This window comes from Falco rusticolus, chromosome 4, assembly GCF_015220075.1.
Source record: "Falco rusticolus isolate bFalRus1 chromosome 4, bFalRus1.pri, whole genome shotgun sequence".
Lineage (NCBI taxonomy): Eukaryota > Metazoa > Chordata > Aves > Falconiformes > Falconidae > Falco > Falco rusticolus.
The window spans coordinates 27499550-27514343 of NC_051190.1; the positions used below are offsets into that span (position 1 = coordinate 27499550).

At 46.0% G+C, this 14794-nt stretch overlaps 1 protein-coding gene across 1 annotated transcript in view; it reads left to right on the plus strand.

Annotated features, from left to right (window-relative positions):
* CACNA1H (calcium voltage-gated channel subunit alpha1 H) overlaps positions 1-14794 on the plus strand; it is a 254504-nt gene that overhangs the window by 206271 nt on the left and 33439 nt on the right. Inside the window, exons 15-25 of the mRNA XM_037386651.1 lie at positions 340-430; positions 2574-2782; positions 4453-4887; positions 5583-5683; positions 6099-6222; positions 6363-6431; positions 6541-6725; positions 8891-9017; positions 9634-9759; positions 10489-10578; positions 11449-11641. Coding sequence (XP_037242548.1) covers positions 340-430; positions 2574-2782; positions 4453-4887; positions 5583-5683; positions 6099-6222; positions 6363-6431; positions 6541-6725; positions 8891-9017; positions 9634-9759; positions 10489-10578; positions 11449-11641 — 1750 coding nt within the window. The remainder of the gene's footprint in view (positions 1-339; positions 431-2573; positions 2783-4452; positions 4888-5582; positions 5684-6098; positions 6223-6362; positions 6432-6540; positions 6726-8890; positions 9018-9633; positions 9760-10488; positions 10579-11448; positions 11642-14794) is intronic.

Sequence of the window (14794 nt, forward strand, 5' to 3'; positions counted from 1 at the left end):
GATTACAGCTGCACTTTCATGTTCTCCCCTGGGATACGCTGTTCAGTGAGGCTGGGTGCAGTGTAGGAAACATCATGATGGCATTGCAGGAACAGTAGTCGCAATCACAATATCTTTTCTGTCCAAGTACGAAAATGAATCAAAACAAGGACTTACCTGGGCTCATTCCCCAGGACAGTGTCAAAGGGAATTCAGCATTCTGCCCTCCTAGTTCTTGGGGCCACACTTAAACTAACCGTGGGGAGCTGAGGTCTCTCTGAGCTGCTAAGTAATACAAATGGCCTTTGTGCTAAAGTTTAGATTAATTGGGTCTGTTAATGATCCTTCTCCTCTCTGCAGGGTGATGCCAATAGGTCAGACACAGATGAGGACAAGACATCAGCCAACTTCGATGATGATTTTGAGAAGCTAAAAGACCTCCGAGCAACAGGTAGGATTTTGTCTCTAAGTTTTCCCGGGACACTTGAGAGCTACAACTCTGCTTCTGCAGTCATCTTTTTGTAGAAACTTATGGGGGAAAGTGGAAGAATCAGTTTTATTTGGCAACTAATCTGATAGGTATCTTAACAGAGCAGCTATGCAAAAAGTGTTGGGAAAGCTAAATGAGCACTGATATTTCCTTTAAACAGATGTTTTTCTAATTTAAACTATACCAGAATATTTAGATATGTCTCATCATTTCTTATGTATCATTACCACAGAATGGTTTGCTGACAGCAGTATTCTCACACTACTTCTCAGCAGCTTTTCACATCAATCATGTTCTCATCTGTTCTTTTTGGTTTCTCACACAAATGCATTTATGTGAGGTCTGATTGATGGAAATGTTGCTGCTCATTTGTGTTACAGGAGGGTCTGGCAATTGATTTGAGGTAAGGCCACATTGTACTAGTGTACAGTAAACATGGAATAGTAGGTGACAGCCTTCACTCTGTAGAGTCTGCAACCAGACAGGGAACAAGAGGGGATCACACATTTTAACAGCGTGACTAGCATGATGGCGAACAGGAGCAGGTTTAGCTCCTCTGTACTTTGATTATCAGCTTGTGCTCTTGTTAGGGTTACTTTAAATGCTTCTAAGCCAGGATTTGCTTCAGCTAAGGAAATGGTATTGATTGTGGTGAGCAGATGGAATTCAGCTGAGGAAAGGGCAGAAATAATTTGTTGGGGAAGCTGAGAGAGAGCTGTGTCACAGCAAGGTGATGGGCTGCTCAGTCTGCAGATGAAGCAACAAATTCCGGACACCGAGCGATCAAATGAATGTCCAATGCAAATAGTTGGCAAGGAATGCACAGCACCAACTAACACATGGCACCAACTATACAGCAGCCTTGCACCAGCTATTTGCTGAGCAGCTTCAAATAGAAGAGTTCTAGGGGAAAGAAATATTGTCACCGCTTCTCGGGTTATACACGAACAGAAAACAAGGCTAAACTTGCCATCAAAGTCCATGATTAATTGTGTGTCTCCATAAGCCTCATAGGTGCCAACCGGCAACTAAACAGCATAAGGACATAAACAATTCTATTACAGTGCCATTGGTCTGTAAACAGATACATGGCAAGAGGAATGTGTATTGCAGATTATCAAATTTCGAGCTGGATCTTCCACCCCTCAGAGTGAATGCCAGTGTTCCCATGGACTCCTGTGGTGCAGATCAGGTACTTGTGCACAAGCCAGCATCTAAACAGATGATACAATAGAAGCACGCTGCATTACAGAAGCAGCCAGTGGAAGAAAAATAGCAGGGGTAATGCACTCGCTTGGATTTCTCACTACAGATTTGTACTTCTTTCCTGCTGGTCACAGATGCTCCCATACTTTCCCCTCCTTAAGACTAATTCTGCAGTTATTAAACCAGAACCCAATAAGCCAAATACAACAGAAGTTAGTTCAACTTTAGTTTTGTGTTTGAAATTAGGCTTTTGGTTTTTCATATTACAGCACTCCATAGGGCTGGATGTGTTATGTCTGGTTTGTCTTCAGTGTGAATAGTTTTTTTCCGGTCTGTACTTGCCATATAGCTGAAATAGATGCTTTCTGCAATTACCACAGGGATGTGCCATTAGATTTCTCTGTTACAAGAGGTTTACTCTTCTAAAATGTGTAAAAGCAAGTTCCATTTCCTGTCCCCTGACAGGTGACTAAAGACAATGACTAACGTTTTCGTAGCGCCTTCCCCATGAAGGAACTTTGAGCACATCAGAACTGCATAAAAAAATCTCTGTGCGAGACAAGGAGAAGAGATTAACTCCCTAGGGTGAATTTAGCCTTTTTTTTCCTGAAAACCCTCCCAGTCCCCCAAAACTTTCACTCTCTAAATCCCAAGAAACAGTGAGAAAGAAGCTTCCTTTGGAGAGCAATGAGTTCCAAGTCCAGGCAGGGCTGAAGGTCTCTTAAAAGGTTGTGACATTTGCCTTTCAACATGGTGGGAGAGATCTTATTGCCTACAACATTTCATCTCCATTTGGCAGACTTCCTGGAAGACCCAAAGGGCAATGACCATTTTGAAGAGTGATTTCTGTAGCTGTAGCTGAGCGTTCACCTTGTATTCTCTCTCCCCTTCTCTCCAGAGATGAAGATGTACTCGCTTGCTGTCACCCCAAATGGACACCTGGAGGGCAGGGGAAGCATGCCACCTCCTATAATCATGCGCACTGCTGCCACACCGATGCCCACACCGAAGTGTTCCCCACACATGGACTCAGTGCACACTTTTGTGGACTCAAGGAGAGGGAGTAATGCTTCGCTAGATCCCTTGAGCTATGATCAGAAGTCCTTGGTAGGTTCCTATTGCTAGCAACTCTCCCTCAAGTGCCTGCAAGCAAGTGTGTGGGTGTGTGCACGCAGACATTGCTGGAAAACAAAAAGGAGGTTGATAGAGGTGAGAAGTATGTGGAAAGGCAGGAAGAGAACAGAGATAAGAGGGAGAAATGAATCGTGTGCTATGCTGGGGCAGAACAGTGACAATGTAACAGTCAAGGACAGTGACTATATGAAGAGGTGAGACGGGGATGTACTGGGATTCAGTGTTTTTCTGCCCATTATCTGATTGGAAGTCCATGCCACCTTGCTGGAGAGACACAACCTGAGACAAGTCGTAAATTCTTGCAGTTATTCCAGCAAACCCCTCTGAGGAGGAGCAGGCAACTTCTGCCAACCACACTGGCCATTTTGTGGTCTCTTGGAGAAGCTATCAGGTGTTCCAGTGAGGGTGAGATCTGCTTCCCCCCACAGTGACCTTGAACCCACCTTGTATCAAGGGAAATTAAGCATTTGACCTTACCAACACAGCAGCTGAGCTCCAGTTACAGTACAGCAGCCCCATCAGAGGGGAAACAGGAAACAAGGTATAAGCTGACCAGTTGCCACCAGGCACAGCTCACGGAGCAGAGTTCTGGCTGGAGCTGACTGCTTTGGCAGTGATTGCATTTTGCCTGCTACAGGGGAGCGGGAGGGTGGCTCTATGAAAACAGAGGGAGCAGAGTTAATAGACAAAGTGGATTTCTGCTGCTGCTTATCTCTCCCGTTCCTCTGCTCTGTAAGTGCAATATCATGTTCAAATCAAGGCGGCGGACTGTGAAGGCACTTCACACAGAGACAGAGGCACTATCCCCTTTGGTAAGCTGCTTAGTCAAGGTAGTTCTTTTGAAAAGAAAATAGAGATGACTGTTGTTTGCCTGGGGGTTTCATGGGATTGTGAGTTGCTGGAGAGGGTTGTTCATCATTTGAATCCTTTCTCTGAGACCACATCAGTGCCACTAGCCAAGGGAAGATGAAGCAGTCAGAGAAGAGCTGGCCAACACCGAGAGGGAGGAGGAAGGAAAAGGTTGCCTCGTTTTGTGCTGGGAGGAAGCCATGGAGGGAAAAAGAGCTTTCCTTCTAGCTTTTCTGCTCTGACCTGAAGCGCTCTCATCCTGGCAACCACCTACCAGCCACAGTGCACTGACAGACTGATCAGTGCCAGAAATTTGCTGTAAGAGAAACATTCATTCACCTCCTTATGCAGCAAATTGAAGAGAAAGTAGTGCAAATAGGGGCACAATTTCTAACAGACACTTGGGTGACTCAGTTGCCAGAGCCCCTTTGGAAGCCAGGGAAGTTGTGTGCTGAAAACACTTGAACATAAGGAAAGAAAATGCCATTTCAGCAATAGTGCTTGGGTTCGGTTTTTATGCACAATTAATGTTGCCGGGACAGTAGGAAGGCAATGCAGAACAGGGGATGGGTGGCTGTGCTGCAGGTGTGGTTCAACGAGTACCTTCAGTGTGGGCTTAGCTGGGTGCTTGGCTCCCATCTCCAGCCATTGGCATGATGAAATTGGAGCAGTGAGGAAAGCTGGAAGGGGAAGAGAGAACTTGCAACGTGAGGGGTCTTCCAGTCTGGGTAAAATGCCATATCCTTTGGCTTCCTCCTGCAAACAAACTCTTAAATGTCTTTTTCTGCTCTCAGTCCAGCCTCCGCAGTTCCCCTTGCACCAACTGGGGCACCAGCAGCAACTGGGGAAGCCGACGCTCAAGCTGGAATAGCCTGGGCAGAGCCCCAAGCCTCAAGAAGAAGAACCAGTCAGGAGAAAGAGAGTCCTTGCTCTCTGGGGAGGGGAAAGGCAGCACAGACGATGACTCTGATGATGCCAAGTCCAGCACAATCAGTAGGCCCTCCCTGCACCGCCGGGCAGAGTCCCTGGACTACCGCAGCACCCTGGACCTGCCTGAGCTGCTCCAGTTGCCCACCATGCGCCACTCGCTCAGTGTCAGCCCCATGGCCGTTCTGCCTGCTGAGTACCAAGACTGCAACGGCAAGATGGTTCATGTCCCAAACGAGTTCTTCCTGCATGTCGACGGGCACAAGGAGGATTCTGGGGACTATGAGGATGACATGGAGGATGTGAGTTGACGGGGAAATCGGGTGTTCATGCGTTAAGTGGCTTTTCCACTCCAAGCAGGCTGATTAAAAATCAGCTTGGAAAGGTGTTACTGCCTAATGGCTGATGTAGAAAACATGAATCCAGATCCAAGGGATGGGCCTCCACTTCCTAAAAGGTTTTTCTTTTTTGGCTAATGGGTTGGGCTGTTACATTGCAGTGGTCTCTTAGAAGGTAAAACTGCAGGGGGATGTGTATGCGTTTGCCTAGGGTTTTGGACTGATTGAGATTGTCCCACTTGCCCAGGATGCCTGCAAAAATGAGCTGTAGGCACAACTAGCTAATGTCTTTGCTCACAAGAGCTGTTTGGCATCTTGAAGGCTTGAAAGTCTAGAAGGAATGTTTTCTATTTAACGTTTTGGTTGTTTGAGGCCTTTTTGGTTTTGGCACAACTTTGGATCTCAAAATGGTACCTGCCTAGAGGTCTTGCCTTGTCATGTTCATATCTCACCATGTGCAGCCCCTTTCTCCCACCCCTTTCCTCATTGTTTTGTTGGATAAAAGTGACAGTGCTGGCCACGGCTCTGTCCCAAAAGTCACGACTGCCTACAGGTGCTATGAAATGCCATGTACTGCCCCCTTTCACAAAAGGACTGTGAAAGTGGAAGAGGCAGGAAAATAAAAGAGGAAGAAAAGGTGTTTCTTCTTTTCTATCCAGAGTTACTGCTACCGGATTCGAAAAGTCCTGGAGCCCTACAAACCGCAGTGGTGCAAGACTCACGAAGACTGGTCCCTCTACTTGTTTTCCCCGCAGAATCGGTAAGAAATCCCAGTGAAATGCCAGTCCACCAGGTTTTTGTGGTAATGGAATACTGCATTTCTAGCTAGACTTCCCTTGAGAAAAATCCCTCTCTGATGCAGAAGCACTGAGAGTTTTAGAAATCCAATTCCTGATTTTTAGGTAACTCTTTCATTGCATGTGGGCAGATTTGTTGCATGTTTCACTCCATGCCTGCCTATGAAGTGTAGTTTAACCAGCATTAATAATAGCTGTTATTACATCTTGTTTACTGCACTGATAATAACAGCTGAAGCTTGTGGAGACACTAGCTCACCACCTGGACTGCTGCTGGTGGCACAGCTGCTGAAGGTTTTCAGGGATGGGACATTCAGGTGGGAGTCTCTTGCTGATTTAAACATCTGAAGGACATTTTTCTCCCCACCGTTTCTTCAGGTTCCGAGTGATGTGCCAGAAGGTCATTGCCCACAAAATGTTTGATCATGTGGTGCTGGTCTTCATATTTCTCAACTGCATCACTATAGCACTGGAGCGACCAGACATAGACCCACACAGCACCGTGAGTACCTGAGTCGTTTTCTTCCTTGATCCAGCATCCAGATCTTAGTCTTGTCAGGGAAAGACCCTGCAAGATGAAAGATGTTTGTTTTCTAGCATCTTTAAGTAACTTGCCTCTTTTTGTTGTTTTGCATTTTACAGGAAAGGATATTCCTAAGTGTTTCTAATTATATCTTCACTGCAATCTTTGTGGCTGAAATGATGGTTAAGGTAATTACATCTTCATCCCACAGCCCATAGTAAGGCCTAGCAAAAAACAAAACATGGCAAAGTTATGATCTGGGTGAAGATTTAAATGTCTCTCTTCTCCTGGCTGTAGGTGGTAGCTCTTGGCTTTTTCTCTGGGGAGAACACCTATCTGCAGAGCAGCTGGAATGTCCTGGATGGAGTCTTGGTCTTCGTATCTATCATTGACATTATTGTCTCCATGGCGTCAGCAGGCGGAGCCAAGATCCTGGGTGTCCTTCGTGTTTTGAGACTTCTGCGGACCTTGAGACCTCTCCGGTATGTTCACCGACAGGGTGGCTGTTTGTGTTGATAGATCAAAGAGTTTGAAAACATGCACATGATCTGTCAAGGTCTTGCTTAGTAACACAAAAAGCTGAAACACAGTATGGGTAGAAGCATCTTTGGGGAGCTCTTAACTAGTGAAACTGTTTGAAAACAGTGAAATGAGTTGTAATATAATTCATCTTCTCCAGCATGGAAAAGAGCGGATGGAGTTTGGAGTGAGAGGTGTTGTCATACTCAGGCAGTTAGTGCAGTGAATGCCTCCTCCACACTGCATTTTTATCACTGTTTTACAAATCAGTCTGGCTCCTTGTTAAACTGCACAACCTCACAGTCATTCCCAAGCAAAGAGGTCGTGTTGGCTGGGAGAGAATTTGTGACTGAACAGGTGCTGACATGAATTTGATAAGCTCCAGCATCTATACCTGCTCTCCCGTGCCTGCATATCTAACATTACCGCAGAACAATTTAGCTAGGCAGAGGAAGGTGAGATGCTTTCAGTATTTCAGAAAAGGAATAAAGAGAATTAGTATTTTTTTCACAATTATGCAATAACAGAGGGTGTTAATGCTTGGGGGATTTTTACCAACTTGCAGCTCCTATTCTATTTCCATCCTGCTTGGCAAGAAACACAAGCCTTTTTTCGTGACATTTCAGGGGAAATAACATAGGCACCTCTAGAGACCTGTAGGCTTTCTGATTAAAAGCTGCTTGCTTGTGAGAGTAATAAGAAGAGGCAATCATGTTTAGGCCCATGACCACAAGAGCAACAGCTATTTGCTGCTGTGTATTTCCTTAGTGACAGGTAACTTTGCAAGTGTTTCTGTCGCTTCTCTTGCTCCCACGCTCTGTTCTGCTGGTGGCTTCAGGGTCTCCTTGCAGTGCTGCCTCACCAGGAGCCACTCTGGGTCACCCGGGACAAGCCTTGGCCTGGCTCTTGGGGCACTTAGCACACATAGCTAGGAACAGGAATCAGGGCACAGGCAGTTCGTAAGTAAATGTAAAAGGAAAAAAAGGAAATTGGTCTTGGAGAATAACTAGGCCAGATCCTATTAATAGAGAGGAATTCATCACCTCTCACGACAGCTCCACTTATCACAGCCTCTTCTGGGATTACTCCAGGGACCATTCCTAACACTTTGTAGGTGCAGTTCAGACTGCCACATCATTTGCTGCCAAACAAGACCCTATTTGAAATGCTTTGTCCCTGCAGTGCACCACTCTCCTCTTTTCTGTCTGACAGGCATGAAAGCATCATTAACTGTGCAAGCTGATGCCACCTGCAAGGACTCATACCCTCTCCCCTTTGCAGGCCCTCCTGAAAAAAAAACTTTTATGTTCTTCAGTCAAAACACCCACCTTCCCAGGAAAGCTTGCTTCGGCTAGTTACATTTATGTGTGCAAACACATTTTTTAGACACCCATGGGAGAGCCATTCTCCAGGCACTCATACAGGAAAGCAAAACACTTGTTCTCCGTAATACCCAAAACATGCTTCAGGCTGTGCTCAGAGCATGCCTGGCCTCTCATGGCCTCGCAGCAGGCAAGCAAGCTGCTCTTTAATGGGTGACCCTTTGGCTGTGGAGCTGTTGATCACATGTTCCTGTTAGTTAAGAGTCAGTTCAGGAACTAATTAGGGAACAAATTGAAATTACTTTGAAAAGTTATGATGGGGCCCAGGCCAGCAGGGCAGGTGAGCACTTATGCCTGTAGAAAGAAGACAAGACACACTCTGTAGTATCACCATGAAGTTGTTTACACATGTTGTGTTAGGAAGCAGGCTCCTGCCTGGTGTGTGCCCCTCTGCTTGGACCAGAGAGACCTCAGAGGTGATTAGCTCTCTTGAGTAAGGTACAAATAGCCCTGCAGCAGGCACCTCTGTGATATTCTGCTCATAGAGAGTATTCCCTCCTCACTGTTACTAGTAAGCAGTTTCCCAACACCCTGCTGACAGGGTGTCTTACACTTTTTTATTTTCATCTAATGTGACCGTGAATGTTCTGGTTGTCCAAATAAGTCACTAATTGTCTCTGAATTCTGCCTGCAGGTAGAGGAGGGTTGTGTTAGCTCTACTGCAGCCCAAGCAGAGGAGAAGCAACCATACAATAACAGGCATGCATAAAAATTAAAAGCTTTATCATTTTGCCATTTTTTTCCAGAGTCATCAGTAGAGCCCCAGGTCTGAAACTGGTGGTGGAAACCTTGATCTCCTCCTTGAGGCCTATTGGGAATATTGTTCTCATCTGCTGCGCTTTCTTCATTATCTTTGGGATTTTAGGGGTCCAGGTAGAGTATTTCCTCCACCGTGGCCATCTGTAAGTGACTGCTGCAAAAGAGAAGTTGTTTTCTTTGCCATCTGGGGTTAAGGTGGAAGTAATGAGTTTAAATCTCTCCAAAGGAAGATTTCAGTTAGGTGTTAGGAAATAAGAGACAGGGCCTAGAAGAAATGCTCTGGGATGGGGTTGGCATCTGCTCATTGGAAGGTTCTCGGGATTAGAAGAGAGTCCTCCCTGATGAACAACACAGCACCAGCTAATCCTGCCTGAAAGTAGGGGAAGGAAAAGACAGATTCCCAAGATCCTTCCCAGCATAGCGTGCTACAATATATATAATATCTTTTCCTTGGAAGGGACGTTGTCATCTTCCCAACAAGGCAGGACTGGCCTCCAAGATCACCTTCCGTCTGAGGCAATACACAACAATGTCTCAGGGCCTGATGTTCCACAAGAGGTGTCTTCCTGCCACGTCTGTTAACATAGGTATCTAAGCTGGAAGGAAAGGAAAGGAATTTGAAATTGGCAAAGAACTCTACTAGGGGAAAGAAAAATAGATCCTGGGACAGACTTTTCAAAACTACTTCTTTTTTTTTTTTTCTTTTTTTTTTTTTGCTTCTCAAATACAGCTTTTTAAAGGCAAGTTCTACTACTGTGATGGTCCTGATGTAAAAAACATCACTACAAAGACTGACTGCACTAATGCACGCTACAAATGGGTTCGGCGGAAGTACAATTTTGACAATCTGGGACAGGTAAAGTCCTCATTTGCAGGGATTTTCTGTACCACTTTTTAATGGATGAGCACTTAAAATGTATTCCTTAAGCAGGATGTGGAACTTCCACCACAGGAAGTTTTCAAGAATGACACAGGTACTCATCTATCAGAAGCAACCCTAGCTGGGTAAAAATGGATCAGGTCACCTCTTGAGCTCTTGCAGCCAGATTTCCTAGGGTTATACAATTCCTTGTTTATAGGAGTGTTGTCTTAAAGCCACTGCTTCAGCATGCCGTCCCTCATGTGTGGACCTCAGCTGCCACTTTAGTCTCTTGACGTCTAGCTGTTATGTTTGCAAATGAAAAAAAATAAGGTATTTTATATTGGCTGAAAAGCAAGACAGCCCACAGTAGGAACAGGGATATATTACTGCTTTTTAAAACCCCATACCATTGGGCCAGCCTGCGATATTGATTTTTAATCATGCTTTGGTGACCAGAAACCCTGCTGTGTCTGAGCAAAAGTCAGCTTACATGTGAGGGAAAAGGAGCATTAATGACTGTAGTTTGCTCACTTTTAAGCTAGATATGGAAACAGGTAAAAGCAAGCCACAAGTTGTAATTCTCCACCAGCTCCAGGCCAGTTATGTGTTATGAGTTGTGGGCTGGTTTTGCTGAGAAGTGTCTGTTGTTAGTTTCTTTTCTGGGGACTAAAATGCAAGGCCAATCTTTTCTGTTTGTTTGTTTGTTCGTCTGTTTTCTTACAGGCCCTCATGTCCTTGTTTGTCCTTTCCTCCAAAGATGGCTGGGTGAACATCATGTACGATGGTTTGGATGCCGTGGGTATTGACCAACAGGTAAATGTACTGCAGAGTCCAGACCTGTTGCTCTCAGAAGTCTCGTGCCTGGGTGACTGCTGTTTTTCACGTCCCAGGAAGAAGCAGCACTATAGGACTGTCCTGAGGTCTTGCCTGCCCATTGGGCTGCCAAGGTCTTCCATTCTCCACTGAGTAGCTTTTACAGTGGCTGTGCCCTGTAGTATACAAACAAGCACTGATGGGATTTTTAATTAGAATGATGTTACTTGAGGAGGGCCGCACATGCCATAGCACTGTGGCTTCGTGAAAGGTATGATGAATAAGAGCAAACTTCCACAATGTGGGAAACAACCAGGAATGTTGTGAAAGAGACATTGTTAAGTTTGTGTGTTATGTAGCATTTGCAAAGCAAAGTCAAGAGTCTTAGATGACTAAGTACCCCATCAGAGCTACAGTAAGGTAGCTTAACTTTGTACTTAACTTTGTACTTAATTTTCCCCTGCTTCTGAAGATCTTGTTACAACTGAGAAACATTAACCATGAGCCCACATCTCAAAAAAAAGTAATCTGGACCCTACCTTTAACTAAAATGATCTTGCAGGTGTGATGATGCACATCCACCGAGACTTATCTTAAGCTGTATGAAATAAATGCCAAAATAATTAAATCCTGTAAGCCAACTTGCAGAGGCTAGGACAGGTTTTACAACAAAAGTAAAATTTTAGTCGGTGAGAAAGTGAATGAGAGGAAACTGTTTTGGGAAAAACCTTTTAACTCCTCCCAGTCCTCTCCTCCTCTCCACAAAAGGGTACTGTGCTGTCTTGTTGCTACAGAGTGCCCAACATCTTGACTTATACACGTCTTGTCTATGTCTCTTCTCTCTTGTTTTTTAATTCCCCACGTCACCAGCCCATCCAGAACCATAACCCTTGGATGCTTCTCTACTTCATCTCCTTCCTGCTTATCGTCAGCTTCTTCGTGCTCAACATGTTTGTGGGTGTGGTGGTGGAGAACTTTCACAAGTGCCGACAGCACCAGGAGGCAGAGGAGGCCCGACGTCGGGAGGAGAAGCGGCTGAGACGCTTGGAGAAAAAGCGCAGGAGTAAGGAGATATACCTGTCTGGTCGGTAGACTGCGTTACAAACCAAAATCTTTCTGAGCCCTGCCTGCTCCCAAAGCAAGAGTTTCATTTTCCTTTGGTTTTGTTTCCATGGGATTCAAGAGGTTGTTTTGCTTCATTACCTCTTCGGCGGCACCTTAAGTCTTGGGTAGCCACCACCCTGGAATTGTCCTCTATAAGCCTGATGTGAAGCATTACCTGTTTACTTGGCTGGGGAGAAAAATCCTCCTCCAAGCAGAGTCCTCTATCACACTCTGCAAGGCAAAGGTGTCCCAAGCACCGAGCGGAAGCTTGCGGTGTGCCTGAGGGATGCAGTGAGTAAACAGCTGCAATGCTTACTGTGTGCGTGAAGGCCAGTCCCAAGGGTTGCCCTCTGACTTAAGGGGCTGCTTGCATCTGATGATGGTGGTGGTTTTATTTATTAATTCTTTTCTTAGACACAATAATTGTGATGCTTTTTAGAGTCCTAGCGCATGGCCCCGCATGCCACAAACATGCTGCATGAGGGTATGAACAAACTGACAGCCCTGGGGAGAGGAATGGAGCCCCAAGATGGGGCTGTCCAGAAAATTCTTCTCTGGAAGATGTCCATTACAAGAGATGCTTGCCCCATCACACGCTGGGGGAGCCCTTTATTGCTGAGCAATGTGCTGGAACTGGGTTTGTCCTTGCAAACAGTCTACATGGAGATACTGGGCAGATGCAGGGCTGTTAGGGTGCAACAGGAGGACTTTAGCCAAAATGTGCTTCTTAGTGGACTTAGTAGAGACTGTCAGACCAGAGCAGAAAAACACCTGAGCTTGTGCTGCTTTCTTGACCCAAACCTTCCCAGGGGTTCTCATGTATTAATTCTCATCCCCACCGCTCCTTGGCAGGCTCCATTAGGAACAAGCTGCCTATAGCATCTGGTGGGTATTTCCAGAGAAACTGCCAGGAAACCAGCCATGCTGACTTTCCAGCCAGTTTTAATGAACAAGGATAGCCTGCCTTAGATGCTGGCAAGCATTTTTAGAGGTAAATGAGGGAACATGGCTTGGCCACTGTGATCAGAGATGAGCTTAGTCAGGGATAAGGCTTGAGAGCTTCTCCTTGCCCTGCTTGCTGCAGCAGTCCTGTGGCTCTTTGCCTAGCCTTGTGCTGCCCTGCGTAAGACCCAATATCTTGTTGTGACAAATGGCTAGTGTCTCCCCCACATCAAGCCATAGGTATCCGTTTACAGGTGGGAAAACTGCAGTTAGATCAAATAGCCTTTTGTCTGGCTCTAAAGATGTAGCAGTCGGAGGCTTTGCTAGTACAAACCCCAGACAGTTTCCTCCATCCATCCACATATGAGTCAGAAGGCCGGCAGCTGTATCCCTCAGAGTTCCTCTCCTGCTCTTGTGCTCCTCTTTATTAGAGCCATGGCAGACCTCAGCACTAAATGTCTGCACCATGGTCTCCACAGTGAAGGCCAAGCCCATTTCATTTTAGCTAGCTGTCAGTTAAGTAGCTGGGTTAAAAGAAAATCTAGATCAAACTAGCCAGCTTCAAACAGATCTCTGCAGAAATTTAGAAGAGTTCAAATGCAATTTCATTTCTTTTTTCACGTTTTGGTTTTTGAGTTTGAGATTGCAGCTAGGATTAGAAGTGGAGGTCCTGAAGGCACCATTTCCAGCACGATAAGAAATCAGTTTCAAGCTCCTAAGTGTCCTCCTGCTTGTCCACTATTTCTATCCCAATGTGCACACACGCATGTGCACACACACCACACACACAAAAGCATATTTGCAAAGAACATTCAGCATCCTTAGAGAAAATAGACTGGGGCACAGGTGAGGAGGGCTAGCTTAACCACAGCCAGTGCTATCCCAGTGCTGTTCCTGATTAGTAAGCAAATCTTATTACACGCTCGTCTGTGGCTCACTGCTTAGACACCAAAAAGAGCCAGTCCCTGTCAAAGTGATGGAGACTGTTTGCCCCTCCTTTATCCAGCTACCTCAAAGGATAGAGTCAAGGAGATATTTCAGACCGCAGACCCAGGCATTGCACAGATGTGGGTTGTAACATTTGACTGAGAGCACGCAGGGAGGAACACAGCTTTCTGGAAGGTGATCAAGTCCGATATAACAACTGTGAGGCTAAACGTTTGGCCATGTGCTGGGCTTCCAGGTGGTTACCTCAGATTGCCTGGCTCTGAGGTCTTCTACCCACCTCTGTTCCACATGGACAGCTCAGCTTGGCATCCAAATTTGAGTTGTTAACAAGGTGAAATCAAATATCTGATACACATTACTTTTTATATTTTAATGGCTATTTTTAATTTAAATGGGAGACGTTTTCACCTCTTGCATAATTTACAAGATGACAGATTTGGTGAAAAAATGTGGCAGACTCAGAAAGATGTGAGATGTGGTTGGTGCCATGTGTGGCAGAGTCTCTGTGGGGGGGTGTCTATGTGCACGTGTAGATGGGGGATGCTGCACAGTGACGGCAGGCTGGCCAGCTTCCCGTGTGCCCCAGCACCGTGCGTCTTACTAGTATGGAGGAGTGGGCAAGAGGCCACTTGCCATGGGGTAGGATGGGTACAGGAGACCAGTAATTCTGTGGAGTAGCAAGGAGCCTACCTTAGGAAGCCTAGCAGAGAGCCTTGCTTTTACTTCAGTTGCCATTTCTGGCATTTGGCCTGAAGACACCATAAGGGAGGAAGAATTAGGGCTGTTAACAAGAGCAAAATCCAGCACAGCTAACAGATGTACTGTCTGAGCAACACCGATCCATCTGGACTCGCCCTGTCTGCCTGGCATCTTGTCTTTGTGCCCTGTGTCCTGTCTGTGATTTCCTCTTTGTGTGTTTCTGTGTATTGGGGTCTTTGGGCATCTGTAGGTCCCTACACACACAGAAACGCACCATTAAGCCACAGGGGGCTTGGGCTCAGGCCTGGAAATGGGTTAGACCTCTGTTTATCAGTGGGGGCCATCCCAGCAGGCCCTGGGTACAAATCCTGTGTTCTGGAGGCTGGGTCCAGTATTTGGACCCTGTGTGCAGAGCTCTGACCCTGGCAGAGGGATCGCTCCGTGGAGGGGACAGTCCTGCAGCAGGACACAGCTCCTTCATCAGACCCCGTGCAGGAGGGATGGGGAATCATCCGTTGTCTGT